Source organism: Euleptes europaea, chromosome 11, assembly GCF_029931775.1.
Source record: "Euleptes europaea isolate rEulEur1 chromosome 11, rEulEur1.hap1, whole genome shotgun sequence".
NCBI classification, from domain to species: Eukaryota; Metazoa; Chordata; class Lepidosauria; order Squamata; family Sphaerodactylidae; genus Euleptes; species Euleptes europaea.
Window position 1 is genome coordinate 30,328,787 of NC_079322.1, and position 18,493 is coordinate 30,347,279.

Here is an 18,493-nt window from a genome sequence, read left to right on the forward strand (position 1 = left end):
CCCCCTTTTGCAGGTGCCAGCTTGCACCTGCAGAATTGGTAGTGCAGCCTCTGTGAAACCCTATGGAGCAGTTTCATGGGATTTTTTAGAAAAACAGCATTTTTAGCTTGCAACTACCCCCCTTAGGATTGCACTGTGAGAGAGGTGGAGTGCAAAATCTGGCTGGATCCTACCCATTGGCCTTTTTGCATGGAACTATTATTCTCCATATCAGAGTCCACCACTCCAAACCACTGCTCTTAACCAATACACCACGCTGGCTCTTGGATATATTAAAGACAACATGGAAGGATCAAAGATCTAATGGGGAGGGCTGAGGAAGGAACCAATGTCTCACTGTAAAAGACCTTCCCTTGAACAGCTCGGCTTCAGACTGCAACCAATATGCTGGGTGAGACAGGTGCCTTCAAAACATTAGAGAAATTTTTTCATGTGAGTTCACCCCACAATGTTCACAGGCCATGGGTCTTTCTCATGGAGTATGTTGATCTTTCCCACAAGACGGGCACACCAGCAAGAACAGGGTTTGATTCCCCACTCCTCCACATGAGTGGCGGAGGCAAATCTGGTGAACTGGATTTGTTTCCCCACTCCTACACATGAAGCCAGCTGGGTTACCTTGAGCTAGTCACAGCTCTCTCAGCCCCACCTACCTCACAGGGTGTCTGCTGTGGGGAGGGGAAGGGAAGGTGACTGTACGCCGGTTTGATTCTTCCTTAAGTGTAGAGAAAGTCAGCATAGAAAAAACAACTCTTCTTCTAAATCTTGAGTTCTGAGTAGAGGCTTGCTTGACTTTTCACTTCAACAAAAATACCTTCCAACCAAGTCTTGCAAAACCTTTTCTTTTTTCCAGATATGAGTTAAACCAACACCATCCCTTTTTATAAATGGGAAACCATTATTTGAGTCTTTTTTCTGTGTTCATTTTTGGAAATGCTTCCATTAGTACCTTTCTTTTGTTTTAAACCAAATAACTTTAAAACCAGCCTGTACGCATGTTGTGTTTTATTCCCGTTTTGAAAACACACAGAAGAAAATAGTTATGCTGTTCCGTACAGGAAGAGTTGGCATGCACATTTTCTATAACCAGAGACAGTAACGATCAAAAGTCATTGAATTTAATGTTTAAAAGCCCCAAATGCGTGAAAACAGTACCGTTATCAGTATGATGTTCAGAACAGCTACCCAGATTCCTAGAACTAAGACAGCAGTCCTATGCACACATAGGTGAAAATTTATGTCCTTGCAGAAATAGATGTTTTTCTTTCAAGACAATGTGTTTGGAATGGTGTGTGTGTGGGGGGGTGAACCAGTTGCAAATAAATGATATTGAGACCCCTGCATGTATGTAGAACTCTCCAGTTAGAGGGTTGGGGCTTTTTCAGGTGTACAAGATACCGGATGTGTTCCTGCCCCCCCAGGAACTAACGCAGCCAGCTCTGGTCACACAACCCGGATGAACAAATCACCAGAGGCTGCTGCCCAACAGACCAGCCAGCTTTGTCATATGCTGTGCTCTCTTGGTACAGCCTGAAGTGCAAAAAGGTGCCATCTGGATACTATTGTGCTAGTCTTTAGCCCTGTTTAGTTGTCATGATTTTAGTGCTCCCACCTTCTATAACTTGTGTGTACACTACCCACAATTCTCCTTCTATGCAGTCACAATTTTGTATGAAAAAGACAATGCATTTTCTAGCTTTGGTATCCATACACACACACACCCTGGCTTCTGGTTATGCACACCAAACCTAGAGAATAATTATTTGCACAAAATGGCAACTGCAGATACTGAGAGGATTGTGCATAGCACAGTCCTTATGCATGTTGGATCACTAAAATAATTTCAAAGCCTGCTGACTTGTATTAAACTGATTTGGGTTTGTGTGTGTGTGTGTGTGTGTGTGTGTGTGTGTGTGTCATTGAGTTGCAACCAACTTAGGGCGACCCCATAGGGCTTTCAAGGCAAGAGATATTCAGAGGTGGTTTGCCACTGGTTATGTAGTACTTTCTAAACTCAGAAAAGCTATTAGCTCTAGAAGAGCACCAAAGCCCAACCACCAAGAACATTTTAAAAAATCTAAGAAATCAAGACTTGTTAAAATAAAAAGTTCATGTGATATAGGGCTGAGCAGACATTAGTATGACATTGAAACTTACAACCAATAGAGGTTTGTCCCACAGAATCATATACTGCGCAGCGGATTCAACTGCCCTGAATACACTAGCGGATTCTTTTCACAGACTACTTATGGTATTGTATTAAACAACTTTGAGTTATGTAGCACCTTCTAAAAATTACAAGGAAAACCTATCAGCGACATTATCGCACATCCCTTAACAGAGGATGGCTGAAATGTCAATCCTAGTTTGTTTCTAGGCTTGTTTGCACACAGGATATTGCCACACAGAACAGAGGATCCTGCAAGACAATTCCAGCCATACAGTACGAGCTCCCATCCCACTACATGAAAACCACAAAAAGCATATTTTTACATGACGAGCCCCCTGTATAAGGATGTGCAAAATTTGACATGTACTGTGCTACCCACAGAGTGGCTTGAATTCCATGTTTCTCCAGTATCCTTTATATACTATTGGAGCATGAAGTGAGGCACTTTTCAGGAGGACCATCACAAGATGCTTCCAGCCCTGCATTCCCGTGGGCAGGGCTGCTCCTATCGGTCTTTTCCATGGAACCATCGCCCTGTTGCAGCCCTGGCTTCCATGAGGGAAAGCACACAACACAATCGCTAGGAAAGGGTAGCCCTGTTAAGTCTGCAGCGGTAAAACGTAATTCGAGTCCAGTGGCAGCTAAAGATGCCTGACCAAGTAAGCCAGCGTGGTGTAGTGGTTACGAGCGATGGTTCGGAGCGGTGGACTCTGATCTGGAGAGCCGAGTTTGATTCCCCACTCCTCCACATGAGTGACGGAGGTTAATCTGGTGAACCAGGTTGGTTTCCCTGCTCCTACACATAAGGCCAGCTGGGTAACCTTGGGCTAGTCACACTCTCAGCCCCACCTACCTCACATGGTGTCTGTTGTGGGGAGGGGAAGGGAAGGTGATTGTAAGCCTGTTTGATTCTTCCTTAAGTGGCAGAGAAAGTCAGCATATTAAAAAAAATTCTTCTTTGACTGACAAAAGCTTACACCCAGGGAAATTTTGTTGGTTTTTAGGCACTACTGGATTTGAATTTGTAGGAAGGATGTGGTTGTGGGCCTTTCAGCATTACATGAGTCGTGTGAGATGAATCCATGCCAACACTCTTCCCATGGCTATTAATATTTGAAGGGCATCAGTCCAACCAGTTGCTGGGTTGCATCCTGAGTGTTCGAGGACAACTCTCTCGCATTGTAGCACGCTTCATTCTTCAGCCTAAGCTAATGGGTTACACCCTCCAAAAACCTCTTTAGTACTTGCAAGTTTTATAAAAGGTCTTCTGCTGTTCCAACACGGAGATGTTTGATATCCTGGTTCCTAAACAAATGAACTAATGATAGCTTCAGAGGTCCTGGCAACTATGACGAGCACAGTTGTTAACAAGGCTCTGCAGAATTTTCTTTCCTCAGCTTAACTTCCAATTTTGAACATGTCACTAATTTCCAAGTGCCTGAAAATAAAAGGAAGAAACATGAAGATGAGAAAAAAATTAATCACATTTTATTCTTTCCCAAAAGTTACATTAGGTAAGGCTGCATCATCATAAGTTAAATGACTGGACGAAGACAAAAAACAGCAATTGTGCAAGGGAAAAAGTATTTAATATTTGAATAGCCCCTACGCGTTTCGCATACGCTTCCTCAGGGGGATCTTTCTGAACTCAAACATGCTGAGCAAGCAAAAATTTTTGCTTGCTTGGCACATTTGAGTTCAGAAAGATCTCCCTGAGGAAGCATATGTGAAATGTGTAGGGGCTATTCAAATATTAAATACTTTTTCTCTTGCACCAATCGCTGTTTTTTGCCTTTGTTTGGTGCTGTCTTCTTTTCTTTTGTTTGGCTACATACTGGCCATTGGTTGGATACAGACCCCATGTGCATCTGCACAGCGCTGTATCGGAACGTAGCGGCAACAGAGCCAGGATTTCCTGTATAAGCAGGAAAATTAGGGGTGGTATGGAATAGATGTGACTTCATTTCGGGTAGTCTCTTGGTAGGGGGCAGGCAATCCAGAAAACGGTCCAGAGAAGAAGCTGGAAAATTCCAACGTATGAGTCCTTTTCTGCCCCTCTCCCTCTCCACACTCAGCCTTATGGGCCCTACTTTGCTCTCTCCCCCTGATGATTCTCAACTCCTGCAAGATGCGCCAATATTTACTTGCAAAATGGACGTTTAATTTTAGGATGCCCTCCAAATTAGAAAGATCGAAACTGTGTGTAGTGCAATGCAGCCATAATTGTCCTACAGAAATCAATAGGACTTAAGGACACACATCGGTGGTGTAGCACAAAGTGATTTTAGTAATTTTAAAGGGGACTTGACAGTTCTTAAATGCCTACAGATGGTGCTCTTTGCATTTAAAGGTTTTCATTTCTGATTTGGGATGAGCCAGCAAAGTGCATAATGAAGGCAGCTTTATGACTCAACGAGCTTCAGCATCCAGTCTTGCCAGCCCATGAACAGTGGCTCAGAAGGTTCTTGCCCCTGTAGTCAATGGCCAGCATGCTGATGTCTCTTCTGGACTGCTATGTCCGGGCAGAGGTTCCTGCACAACCAACACATTCACATATAATGCTGCAGAGTGGGTCCACTGTACTATGGACATTATGAGGAAAGGGAAGATGGGAAATCCCCAGAAGAATCTTTTGTTAGATGTACACAGACCCCTTGGAAGAGGTGCAACACAGAGGCAGAGACTTTCCCGAGGTCCATACCAACACTTGCAGATTATGCCTGTAATCCTACAAAATGTAGGTATAGAATCAATCTGATTTAATTATGGATATAACTTGTTCATGAGATCTGAGGCCCGTCCTGTGAGATTCTGAATCTTAAAAACATTCATTTGTCTTCAATTATTGTTACCCATCTAACTTTAGTGTATGATCCAGTTCCATGTTCAGTGCACACAACTGTCTCATCATGGAGAGATTAAAAGGGGAGGGACGATAGGGGCAAGGGACTGGATTGTTCCATATGATTTTTCTCTTAGGTGTATCTCTGCCCAATGTGGTCACAGGAATCGTCCTTACAATGGTCTGCTGTCCATTGCTGATGAAATGATCACGGGATACTGAATCGCCAGGCAAATGCTCAAAAACTGCAGGTTCCGTCTCTAGACTCTTAGCTCCCCTTGACGCAGCGTCATCCTTTGCAAAGCTAGGGATACAATCACAAAATACAGTCGGGGTTCATGTGTTTGCAGGCATTTCAGTGCAATGCAGTGGATTCATACATAATTGCCTTGAAGTAAAATGACTGACCATCAAATGTTCTATTCATAGCCTGTCCCTATAATTCCTCAGGCTTCCTTCATGAAGTGCACAGGCTCAGTTCAAGGAAGCTGCTTCTTGCAAGGTTGGTGTTTGCGTTGTCGCACCAGAATTTAAGCTTGACGCCAGCCCTTGCACCTAGACTGCAGCTATTGGTGCTTTTCAGCTGTTGAATTGCCCTCTTCCCCCTGTCTCTACTGCAGGGTTAGCTATGGGGGAGGAGGTCGCCATCCACAGTCCCAGCAAATATACTTTTTAGTAGGTTAAAATCCACTATAAAATTAGGGAAGCATGTGCCATCCTGCTGGCATTGGGGAAACATGTGGTCAACTAGGAAGGCTCCAGTGACAAGAAGGCATTTCTGTCCTCGCAATGGTTTCTATATAGGGATTCACAGCAGGAGAAGGCTGTGAGCATGTGAGTTAGTACAGCAATAAAGACAATGTTTAGCCCTAATTTTTCTAATATAACCTCTATCCTCATTATCAAACCAAATATTTCTTGCAGGCCTAGAAGTCATTCAGTATGGTACATTTCGGTTTTCAAAGCTCCAGTATATTAAATAGTATTTCTATCAGACCAGGACAGACTGCTGATTTAAAATTTCATAACCAGGAGTCTACATTCTCAGGTATGTATAATATTGGTTGCAACACAATTTAATGCTGAAGACCATCCAAGTGGTCTTAAAATTTTCTCTCCTTGCAATGGTTCAAATGAAGGACCAGGGTACAATAGAGAATCTGATGGCAAAGAAGTAGCAATTTGAAAAGGGAGATTGCCCCCATAATAATAACCCACCCTAAAATTATAAATCTGAGGGAGTAAACCAGGTGAGCCCACATATGATCATTTAAGCTAGGACCTTTGTGTGTCGTACAGGTATAGTCTCCTATTAAACCTACTTCTCTATGCCCATTTAGAACCACCGAACCATGATCTACTGCACAATATAACAGCCAGCAAAGTTAATCGTGGCATCTTTAGATGTCCTGTCATATAAATATGGATATGACAACTCATTCAAAAAAATCAACCACCCCTAAAGACAAAAAAAGCTTCATCACCAGACCCAACAGAAGCATTCAAACCACCAGCTATAATTATATTGCCTTAGAATTACTGAGCAACAACTCTATCCAAAAAGCCCAAAAATTATTCAATTCAAGACCAGACCATTGGTCTATCAATGATTAGCAGCAGCTCTCCAGGGTCTCAGGTGGAGGAGTTTCACCTCTTCTGGTCCTTTCAAGTGGAGAAGCTGGGTATTTTACCTGGGACCTTCTATATGCATAGTGGATGCTCTACCACTGAGCCACAGCCCTTCTCCCTGGATTTCCTATGCACAAGGCCACCATACAACTTTCATTCATATATGTATAGGCTGGAGGTTTTTTCTTCACATTTAGTTCAGCTGAAACAGCAGCTCACAACAAAAGAACTTCTGAAAAGGAATGCATTCACCTGTATCTGGACTGTAGTGGAACATATATAGGCTCCTGGGAGCTGATGTTTGAACATCTTCTCCTGAGCTGTGCTGGTGGATAGCTGTTGATTTCATCTGTCAAAGCAGAAAACACATGGATGGCAAACAGAATCCCAGTGGAGGAATAATGTCGCTACCCTGTCTCCATTTTGTTCTGATCCCCATCTTGGGGTCTGAGACTTTACTTAATCTATGTTTTTCCCATCAAAGCAAGTAAACAAGCCTCTGACCCTAAGGCAGAGATTGGCCACAGCTGACAAGAGAGCAGGCAACCTCCAAAAGATCCTGGGAGAGAAAAACCTCACCTAGAAATGGCAATCATGATGAATGATCAAGGATCCCCTCATTTCATCAGAGAGCCTTTTCCCACAACAGACTCTCTCACTATCACTATTACCACATTCAACCTCTATGTCCAAGATCTATCCCATTTATTTAGGCCAGCTACCTCCATTCAGTTTCCCAACTTTATTCAACCTTCAATCTGCACCCAAGCCTTACAAACACTTTTCCCTTTTTAGAGCTATGCCAATTTTATCTTATTTTGGTTCATGGAGCACTTCTTCCTGGACATGCACCCGGGCCCCTTCACTGGTCTCTTTGGTTCCCAAGCTATCACCTCTTTTGCCTTTCAACTGGGGACAGAGTCTTTCCCCAATGTGCATCTCTTGCCTGTTCCCAAACAACCTGTGTTTTGTGAGCTGTGGAGTTCCCATCTGGCACATGGTTTGGCCCCTTCCCTTTTGGATTATTTGCTGCTCAGGTACTTAGATCCCTGCATGTGCATTCCATCAGACTACAAGATCAGCAGCTGTAACCTGCTCTTTCGTTTCACCTGCTCTCCCACCTTACCTGAGTGGAGAAGCTTGAGGTATTAAGGGCTAGGTAAGAGATGCCCAGCATATTTTGAAGGCTTAGATTGACTAATTTTTCCTCAAGGAGAAAGCATTATTCCCCCCAGCATGGTGTAGTGGTTAAGAGTGGTGGACTCTAATCTGGAGAACTGGGTTTGATTCCCCACTCCTCCACATGAAGCCTGTTGGATGACATTGGGCTAGTTAATCAAAGTTCTCTCAGAACTTTCTCAGCCCCATCTACCTCACAAGGTGTCTGTTATGGGGAGGGGAAGGTGATTGTAAGCCACTTTGATACTCCTTAAAGGTAGAGAAAAGTGGGGTATAAAAACCAACTTCTTAATTAACTTCATTTCTGTTTTTTATCCTTTCTGTATTTCTTTCATACTTTTATTGAGGCCACTCCCACACCAAAATAGCCCCATGGAAGGAAGTGGTATGCCACTCCATTGGTCCTTCACTGCTTACTTAAGGAGCTGCAAACTTGGATTTTAACACTGACTAAAGAAGTCCTCCATTCTAAGCAATGACCCACACATTTAGTACTTCTGGACTAAATAGGGAAACACCAATACAATAGATAGTACTGGGCTTGATTAACCAGCACAGACTACTCCTTACTGCTAGACAAAGACTGGAAAAATGGCTGTGGATATCACTGTACTGTCAAGGTCTCTATCCCAAATCAGAAGACTGTGGTTACCAAGTGGCTTGGCAAAGAAAGTGCAGTGTGACTTCATCTGTTGCTACTGTGTGGGGTGAGAATGCATGTGTATGCATTCATGCCTAGAACACAACCATCCCAGCAGAAAACAGAAGAAAAGCAGAAGAAAATCCTCAGCATGAGCTTTCAATTGTGCTCCTAATTCATGCTCAGACAAGCTCGTTCATTGAAGTATTTTATGAATAACATTTCTTTGATTCCACTGGGATTGGAAAAAAAATAATGCTGGCAAACTCTACAAGTTCTGGTTGGCGCCTGGAAATCATGTTTCAATTAATCATGCACTCCAAAACAATCTACATTCATGCCTGTTCAATATAGACCAAAATTTTACAAGCCAGCTACAGTTTAATGTCAGTTTATGCTTTCCTCACTACTTAATTACATATAAATGTATTATAGCGAAGACATCATTTTTCTTTGTAAAAATGTATGTGTTCCCCCCTCCCCAGATTTGCAAGATTCTTCACAACAAGGTAAAACAAATGTATTTAACTGCATCATCCCCTTGTTGTTTTTTCTACATCACATACATAAGCTGATATGCACAGGGTGCAAAAGCATCCCTGAATATCTTCCAAGCTCTCTAAAAAAAACCAGAACAAAGTTAGCAATGGTACAACTTACTCCGGAGGAGATGCAGAAATGGCTTCAGAAACCTCTCTGCATATCCAAGTTCAGCCTTGTGACATCTCCCAAGCTGTACCAGATGATGCTCCACAGGTCTGCTAACCAGTTCCCCAAGTTCGACGTTGTCATATTCATGCCCTAATGAGAGCACAAACAGAGTATAGCCTTGGCACTTGGCTCTCAGGGCGGCATCTTTCAACACTTCCTTGTCCCATCGACTTGTTTCCCCAGCAGATATCACAAAGATAGCTTTGTGTTTCCTCTGGTTGGGTGCTTTTGTGAAGACGTTAGTGATGGTCCATTGTATGGCATGGCCAAGAGCAGTGGCTCCGTTCAGCTGCTGGACAGACTCTTGGATATGCCTCTTCATCCGCTCTTTACTATTATAGGTCACCAAGTCAAATTCAGTCTTCGCCGGGCTCTTTTGTGTCTGAGGCCTGAAATCTGGCAGAGCGTGGCTCACCACGGCCAGCCTGTCACCTGTCAAAGTACTTTCCGGTTGAGCAGAAACGTCAAAGTTGTCAAGGGCTAGGCTTAGGAAATCTTTCAACTTCGTAAATTCGAGAGGGCTTACTTTCCTTGAACTTTCCAAAATGAAAGCAGCATCTACATAAGAAGGAGGCGAGGCAGTTTCTTCACGTAGGCAAGATGGGTTTGGCTTGCATTTGTCTGCAGATGGATATAAAGTTATTTTAGCACCACAATATAAAGAAAGAGAAATTGTTATTTGGGGCGGGGGGTAATTCCCCATGTTCTTTTCACATGCTCTTACCGTAGCAAAGTATGCACAGCTGGAATCTTTGCAAAGCTGGTGTATAATCTCCCCCCTGATGAATATTAATAACCTGAAACAGTCCTGAGTCATCCATCTGAAAATTATAAAAAATATGGGAGGGGGGGGAAAGAGAAATTTTAACTAAGCAGGTGGATAGTAAAATATCTTATGAGTATAGCTGGTGTGTCTTTTTGTTTTCTTTTTTGAGAGGGAAATCTTGCCAGAGATTGATGCTTCACTTCTGCACTTTGTACTCATATCTTTCTGGATGGCCGTACAAAGCATCTTTGCCCATAAAAACCAATGAATCAAAAAGTTTAAGGAACAATCGACTCTAATGCCATCATAACAATGATACAGTGGTTGGAGAACAAATTAGGAATCTGAGCCTTGTTCCCTCCAAATCTATGCTGCTGTGATGGTTGCTGATAACCTTTTGCTGGTCGCGCCATTTCCCTCTCTTTCTTAACCTACATTACAGGGTTGTTATAAGAATACAACGGGGAAAGGAGATCCATGCCCATCACCCAAAGCTGCCTGGAGGGAGGCATGATAAAAATGTACTAGACGCAGACAATTCTTGACCCTCTCAGTGACACACTTGTAGGGATTTTTTAATTGAGGTAAATCATTAAAAATTAGGTCCATTGTTTTAATTTTAGTTTAGTAAAGCAATTTGTTTAAGAAGCAAGCCTTAAAGTCATGGCTCGTGGGGACAATGAGTGGACATCAAGGGGGCAATACGGCTGCTCTCCATTATGTTTGGGGGTATCATGCCATTTATTAATGAAGGCTTTGTAATATTCCCTCTGTTCCCAAATCCAATTTGGCATGGAACTCAATCATCTATTTAGTTTCATTAATGAATCTGTAATGTAACTTCATTAACATTTAAAAGGTTATCAGTGCCATCCTAAACAGAACCATTCCCTTCTAAACCCATTTACTTCAATGGGTTTAGAAGGGCATAACTCTGCTTAGGATGGCCCTATATGTCAAGCCCAATGTATTCTTGAGCCTTGAGATGCTGCTGCTGAACACAAAGAGGAAAAAGACTATAGTTTCTCACCAAAAAAGCACGGTTGACCTCAGGGACGTTTTTAAAAGCAATGACCACTGGAAGAATATCTAATGCACTCAGTTCTAGGACTGCTGTGTTGATTGAAACTGTATTAGTAGATTGGCCATTGCTGAAGAACACAGCAACTTTTCTCAAGTTAGCACCTTGGAGAGTTCTCTTGAAAACATGCCTGGCAACAAATCGCATCGATCCACCAATGTCCCGTCCACTTGAGGATCTCTGGTAGGAAAGACTCTTGAGCTCTTGGAGCAACTGTCTCTTGTCCTTGAAATCTGAGAAGCGGATCAGATGGTGGGTGTTGGAGTTGTAGGACACAACAGCTACTCTGGCTCCCACAGGGCAATTGCTCCACCGGATTCTGGTGCTGTTCACAATCTCGATGATGATCTCTCTCATTCGCTCAAAGATTGCGGGAGTGGTATCTTGGGATACATCCAAGGCAAACACTAATTCAGTGGGATAGACTGGACACACCTGTGCCCCTAGAATGCAAAATAAATAAATCACAAAACACAGTCATTTGGAACACATTTTTAAAATAACATAAAATGTGTATTTAGGGTACAATCTGGGCAAAAGGGAACACTTTGAATTGGGACAAATTTAAGCACATGATTAAAATTTTAACTTTTCCAATTAAAATCATAGGACTTAAAAATGGACCATGCCTATAACATTTAAAGTTATAAACAGCTAATCTTGGGGCTGTGAATGTAATACAGATCTATTTAAAGGCCCCCCCTGCGAGCCTTCAGGGAAGCTCCCTGAAGGCGCGAGGGGGTGGGGGTGGGAAACAGATCTGTGCCTTCCAGCTGGAAGGCGCAGATCTATTTAAAGGGCCCAAATTCGCTGAATTTATTCGGGAACACCCCAAACTCGCCGAATTCGGTTCCCCGTTTCCCCCCTTTTTTGAGTTCGGTTCAATCCGAACCCAAAACCGCCGAATCGGGAGAAATTCGGCTGTTTTTCAGTTCAGGATGAACCGAATCGACAGCCCTACTGTGAGGTAGGTGGGGTTGAGAGAGTGTGACTTGCCCAAGGTCACCCAGCTGGCTTCGTGTGCAGGAGTTGGGAAACCAACCCGGTTCACCAGATTAGTGTCTACCACTCATGTGGAGGAGTGCGGAATCAAACCCGGTTCTCCAGATCAGTCTCCACCACTCCAAACCACTAAGGCTGTTGAAAAAAAATAAATTTGGTAAAATTCAGATTCGGCAAAATTTGGCCCGTTTTGATTTGGGAAATGCTGAAATCCAAACTCCCCCGATTCGGATCCGTGGAATTTGGTGCGAGATTCGGAGTTCGCAAATAAATTCGGCCGTTAAAAGCCATTAAAAACACATTTGCGGCTTTCCACGGCTCCGGGGGGGCATGTTTGGAGGTAGAGGTCCCAAACTTTCAGTGTAGCTTGAGGGGACCCTTCTTGCAAGAACCCCCAGGTTTTCTGCAGATTGGGTCAGGGGGTCCAGAGTTATGGGGCCCAAAAGGGGTTCCCCCCATCTGCCCAATTTGGAATACAGCCATTTTAAAACACAGTCATGCATGATTTCAACACCCCGTGCCCCAGCCCTCCTGCTCCCACGAGCCCCTGCCCTAGGCCAAATACAGCCTAACAGATCTTATTAATGCGGGAAAACCTGAAGACACACACCTGAAAACCCCCCCCCCAGACCAAGGAGAGAGAGACGCTCCCCCAGGCACAAAAGGTGAAGCCCTCCCCCCCTCTCACACCAGCATGGCTTGGCTCAACTCGGCCCAAACAGAAACGAACCAAGGAGGAGGAGGTGCGCAGGTGCCGAGTGGAGGAAGACTTACGCCGCACCGCCGCACTCAACTCCGGCCGAGGGTGGCAATGGGCAAAAAAACAAAAGCAGAATGCTCACTCCCGCAGAGGTGAGCAGGCATCCCCCCCTCTCACACCAGCATGGCTCGGCTCAACCCGGCCCAAACAGAAATGAACCAAAGAAGAGGAGGCGTGCGGGTGCCAAGTGGAGGAAGACTCATGCCACACTGCCGCACTCAACTCCAGGCGAGGGTGGCAATGGGCAAAAAACCAAAAGCAGAACGCACACTCTCGCAGGGGCGAGTGGGCACCCCCCCGGCAGAATAGGCAAAAGCCCCCCCTTTGGCTTCCCCCCACCCACAGAATCTGCCCCCACACACACACAGAATCTGCTTCCCCCCCCACACACACAGAAGTAAAGGTATAGAGAAAAAAACCCAAAATCAAACTGTGTGGATGTCTTCCAGCAGGACAGGAGCACAGAGAAGTAAATCCAGTCCTATTCTGGTAAGCAGCAGCAACTCCACCCAGTCAGGAATCAGAAATCTCAGCAGCAGCACCACCAAAATGGAAGGGAATGAAAATGGTCGGGATGGGAGTCTTCTCCCGGCCATTTCAAAAGTGAGAATCCCTGCTCTGATTGGCCAGGAGAAGACCCAGCTTGGGCCACCATTGGCCGCGGGAGAATGCTGCTAACTAACTGACGGTTATGCTGCTGCTTCGGAGCTGCCGAATTTGCCCGAATTTATTCGGCGTCCGCCCGAACTCGCCAAATTCGGCTCCTCGTTTTCCCACCTTTTTTGAATTCGGCTTTATCCGAACTGGAAATTGCCGAATCGGGGAAAATTCGGCTGTTTTTCAGTTTGGAACTTAAAGCTTCTTCACAAAGTTTTGGAAACATATACAGAACAAGCTGCGTCTAGAATCAAAACCAACACTCACCTTTCCAGCAAGCTAAACAGAAAGGGGAAAGAAAAAGATAACATTATTCCAAACCATATCCCCTAGAATTTTCTAAAACACAGAAAAAGTTCTTGTTACTAATGGCATGAATCATTGCTTTAACAGCTTCCACCAGGCTAGAGGTTTGTTACTGTACAGTTGTGTTCGGACAATAAAACTGTTTTACATTTCCAGATTTTTCAGTGACACATTAGTAAAGATTACAAAATATAAACGCACACTAGATATTATTACATAGCACAACCAGTTGAAAGCAGCTGCAATTATCATCTTATATTCTAATAGCGAAGTTGGCCAAATCTGAGGATACTTAAATCTGGTGATTGGAGCTGGGCATGGGCATGATAGATCATTCTACATATCCGAAAAAGTCCCAGGTTTGCAGAAAAAATGTGTAATATTTTTAAAAAACCAAAAAGATGTGGGGTTTATAACCCCCAAAAAACAATCAAAGGGTAGAAAGAGGCATTCTACCCTGCTGAGGACACTTCCCTCCCCAAACCTCACCCTCCCAAGGCTCCATCCCCAAATCTCCAGCGATTTCTGAACCTGGAGCTGGCAACTCTATGGGGGAACTGATCTCTGTAGTTGGGAGATATGTTGTGATTCCAGGAGATCTACAGCCCCCATCTTGAGTTTGGTAACCCTAGAAGGAGAGAAGGAAGTAGGAAAAGGGGAGAGGCTATGGCAGCTTTCAGGAAAGGATAAGAGGAAATAGTGTGGGGGGGATGAGATGCCTCCCACAAGTCCTTGCAGGTTCAACAGCAGCCACCCTATGAAAGCCAGTGTAGTGTAGTAGTTAGAGCTTCAGACTAGGGTCTGGAAGACCCAGGTTCAAATCCCCATCTTCCTGTGGAAGCTCACTGGGTGGTTTTGGGCCACTTACATACTTTCATCCTAACCTCACAGGGTTGTTGTGAAGATAAAAAGGAGGAGAGGTGAATAATGTAAGCTGCTTTGGTCCCCACTGTGGAGTAAAGTGGGCCATAGTTTTCCTAGGCAGAGGCTGCTGGGGGCAGGAGACAGAGGGAAAGATAAAATGTAAGTCTGCTGTTGGGTGGGGAGGAGAGAAGGAAGTAGGAAAAGGGGAGAGGCTATGGGGCCTTTTAGGGAAGAGGAAGACAAAATAGTGCAGGAGGGGGAAATGAAATGCCTCCCGCAAGTCCTTCTAGGTTACCACTTATTAAAGTATAATTACTCTTGTGTAAAGTATCATTCAATGGACTGAACTCCTCCCCCTAAAGATCAGATTTTGTCCCATACACAGAATAGGTTCCACTGGGATAGCTCGCTGCAGCAAGAACAAAACAGAGTCACACGGCAGTTTAAAGACTAAAACAGTTCTTGTAGCATAAGATTTCATGAACTAGATTCCAATACATCAGAAGCATGAATTGAAACCTCAGTTGGCAAATACATACACGGGCGGGTAGGGTGGAGTGACAAGACAGATTGTAAATAGTGGGCTAAAAGTCCATAAAGTACAATGTCTGTGACATTTCCACATAAAAATGCAAGTATACGAGATAACACAGCGGCTGTTCCCAACAGCTGTAAAGTGTAATAACACTGTCTACATAGCTGTGTTAAGTAATTTAACACCTGGATCAGCTAATAAAAGTATGGAAAAGAAGGCACGTTTATGGGGAAAGTACATTTTAAAACAAAGGATTCGCTATTTTTTAGGTTTGTCAACGCATTTAAACAATTTTAGTTGATTATTCATCTGTCAATTAATTGCTAAACCACTTTATTAAGTACATACAATTTACTGATCACTGAAACCTCAATTTTAAGTGTTTCTCAAGATACTGAAATATAAGGCAACGTGTGGGTGTGGGTGTTAAGTGCCATCCAGTCACTTTTGACTCATGGCTACCCTAGGTATCAACGTCCTCCAAAACGTCCTATCCTTAACAGCCTTGCTCAGGTCTTGCAAATTGAGGGCTGTGGCTTCCTTTATAGAGTCAATCCATCTTTTATTGGGTCTTCCTCTTTTCCTGCTGCCTTCAACTTTTCCTAGCATGACTGTCATTTCCAGTGACTCTTGTCTTCTCATAATGTAACCAAAGTTCGACAGCCTCAGTTTAGTCATTTTAGCTTCTAGGGTCAGTTTAAGCTTGATTTGATCTAGAACCCACTAATTTGGTTTTTTTGGCAGACCACGGTATCCTTTACACTCTCCTCCAATACCACATTTCAAAGGAATCTACTTTCTTCCTATCAGCTTCCTATCAGGCAACATACAATTCCATAAATAAAAGCTACCAGTCAGTGTTAGAAACAAAAACCATTGTTATTCAATATATCTGACAGCCACATGTGGGCCCAACAGCGGATAGCTAAATCTGTGGATTGGGCTCAGATTGACTAAAAACAGAACGTTCTGCAAACTTGGGGGACTGCCCAGGTTTGCAGAAAAATCTGAAAACATTTAAAAAATACATTGGGGGGGGGGGTTAAATCATCCCCAGATGAGTGAGTGTTGTCTGTGCCTACAATGCACTGAGGCTGCAAAGCTGTAGGCAGGGAGGCAAGCTGGGGAGTGGCTGGCCCTCTTGTCATGGAGGAAGGGAACCTGCTGCGCAGGCTGTAGGGCAGCCACTGTTGTTGTGGGCAGGGGGGCTGCTGGGCAGCTGGCCAGCCAGGAGAGCCACCGCTGTTGCTGCGAAGGGTAGGGTTGCCAAGTCCCTCTTTGCCACTGGTGGGAGGTTTTGGGGCGGAGCCTGAAGAGGGCGGGGTTTTGGGAGGGGAGGGACTTCAATGCCATAGAGTCCAATTGCCAAAGTGGCCATTTTCTCCAGGTGATTTGATCTCTATTGGCTGAAGATCAGTTGTAATTAGGGTTGCCAACCTCCAGGTAATATCTGGAGATCTCCTGCTATTACAACTAATCTCCAGCTGATAGAGATCAGTTCACCTGGAGAAAATGGCCGCTATGGCAATTGGACTCTATCCAGTTGGACGACATCAACTGGAAATTATAAAAGCTTGCAGCCCTATTAATTAATATTATTTCAGGTTAATTCACCACTGCAGTCATCATTCTCTCTCCTCACCCCAACCCATCCTTTTCTCTATTGACATTTCTAGGCTTTCAATATTAAACAATCAAGAGCAGATACTTACGGCTGTGTTCACGCACGTACTCAATGAGTTCACAGGGCTGGGGGAAAAAACAAAATGAATTGAGATTCATTAACTGCTAGTAGATATTTTTCTTAGCAAATAGTATGTAATGCATTCTACAGATATACATACCGAAAATGAAGCCAGCCCTTTTGTTCCTTTGGCACCCTAGAAGAACAGCATTGGAATCAGAAAACTGTACGCTTGGAAATTTATCTGAAAGTTACTTTGTCTATCTGCCTATACTATAGAGGTAAGACCCTTCATTCATTGTGCCCTAACAAAGCAGTCTATCAAGGGTATAGGACCAATGCAGATGCAACATTTTCCTATTTCATAGCAATGGCTAAGATCCATACACAGAAATAAACTTTAGTACATGGATCACCATGCTACATGTGAATTCATGAACAACGCTGGATCACGTAAACAAACCCGTGCTCGGGAATGCCCACACAACCATCCTTGCTGGAGCAGATCCATATCTACATCTGGTGGACAGTATGGCTTGAAGATCTGTGGATCAGGATTCATGTACTCATGTGTCATGATCCACAAATCAGTCAGCCGAAATACCAGATGCCATTTCAAACTCAAAATAACCAAGAGACTCTATACAACAGATTTGGGGAAGCTCTCCTCTACAGCTCCCATTTATAGATTTTAACTTAATTGGTTTATGCAAGAACATAAGATGAGCCCTGCTGGATCAGACCAGTAGTCCATGTTTTGCACAGCGGCCGAGCAGTTGTCTTGGAGGGCCAATAAATGGGGCACAGATGCCAAGCCCTTCCCTTGATGTTGCCTCCTCAGCACTGGTAGTTTACTGCCTCTATCTTTAATAATCTCTGCTAGTAGCCATCGACAGATCTTCCTCCATGAATCTGTGTAATCTCCTAGTCTTACTATGTCCACTAGCAGTGAATGCCGGTTGGGTAGTGGCTTAATTGCCATGCCTTCCCTGGTGATAAAATTGCTAAAATAAGATTTGTAAAGGTAGGGACAAGATAGCAACAGTACCAAATCCCCACAGATCACTACAGTAGAGATTTTTGGGAAGGAATAAACCATAACAATTAATTTATGTTAATAGTGAATACATGTCATAGTTTCAATGAAACCACCCTTAAGGTGACAAAATTTTGTCCACTGGCATGCTCAGTAAGACAGAAGAAGGTAGCTTAAATTTTAAATGCTTTTATTAAATATAGTTAATGTATAGAGAGTTGGGTGTTTTAAATGTATCCTTTGCTAATGATGTTTATTAACAAATTGTGTATAGGTGTGTAAGATGAGGATGTCTGTCCGTAAAACGGAGTAGTGTACAATAGCTATGTATTTAGATTAGGGATTTATCACCTTGGATTAGAGATGTATTGCATTATTGTAATGGTGGTATTCAATAGTTTAAACATGGCTGGTACTATATCAACTACTGCTGATCTTTGAATGCAAATAAATTTGAATTTGAATACATGTCTTACAGCAGCTAACATCCAATTTCCCTCATTATTTTGGCTTATAGGCCGAGCTTCCCCTTCACATACAGTAACTGAAGAGCACAAAGGGTTGTATTAAAAAAAGACAGAGTTTATGGAATAAGTTGCTCTATTCCGTTCTTCTGATTGTCATTTTATAA

At 43.5% G+C, this 18,493-nt stretch overlaps 1 protein-coding gene across 1 annotated transcript in view; it reads right to left on the reverse strand.

Moving 5' to 3' along the window:
- Positions 1 to 3,593: 3,593 nt before the first annotated feature.
- The window catches only part of COL6A6 (collagen type VI alpha 6 chain), a 57,624-nt gene continuing 42,724 nt past the window's right edge, over positions 3,594 to 18,493 (reverse strand). Inside the window, exons 29-37 of the mRNA XM_056857068.1 lie at positions 16,987 to 17,022; positions 16,855 to 16,891; positions 13,705 to 13,716; positions 10,968 to 11,461; positions 9,896 to 9,992; positions 9,121 to 9,792; positions 6,894 to 6,990; positions 5,190 to 5,316; positions 3,594 to 3,608 (exon numbers count right to left, since the gene is read on the reverse strand). Of these exons, the coding sequence (XP_056713046.1) occupies positions 3,594 to 3,608; positions 5,190 to 5,316; positions 6,894 to 6,990; positions 9,121 to 9,792; positions 9,896 to 9,992; positions 10,968 to 11,461; positions 13,705 to 13,716; positions 16,855 to 16,891; positions 16,987 to 17,022 (1,587 nt within the window). The remainder of the gene's footprint in view (positions 3,609 to 5,189; positions 5,317 to 6,893; positions 6,991 to 9,120; positions 9,793 to 9,895; positions 9,993 to 10,967; positions 11,462 to 13,704; positions 13,717 to 16,854; positions 16,892 to 16,986; positions 17,023 to 18,493) is intronic.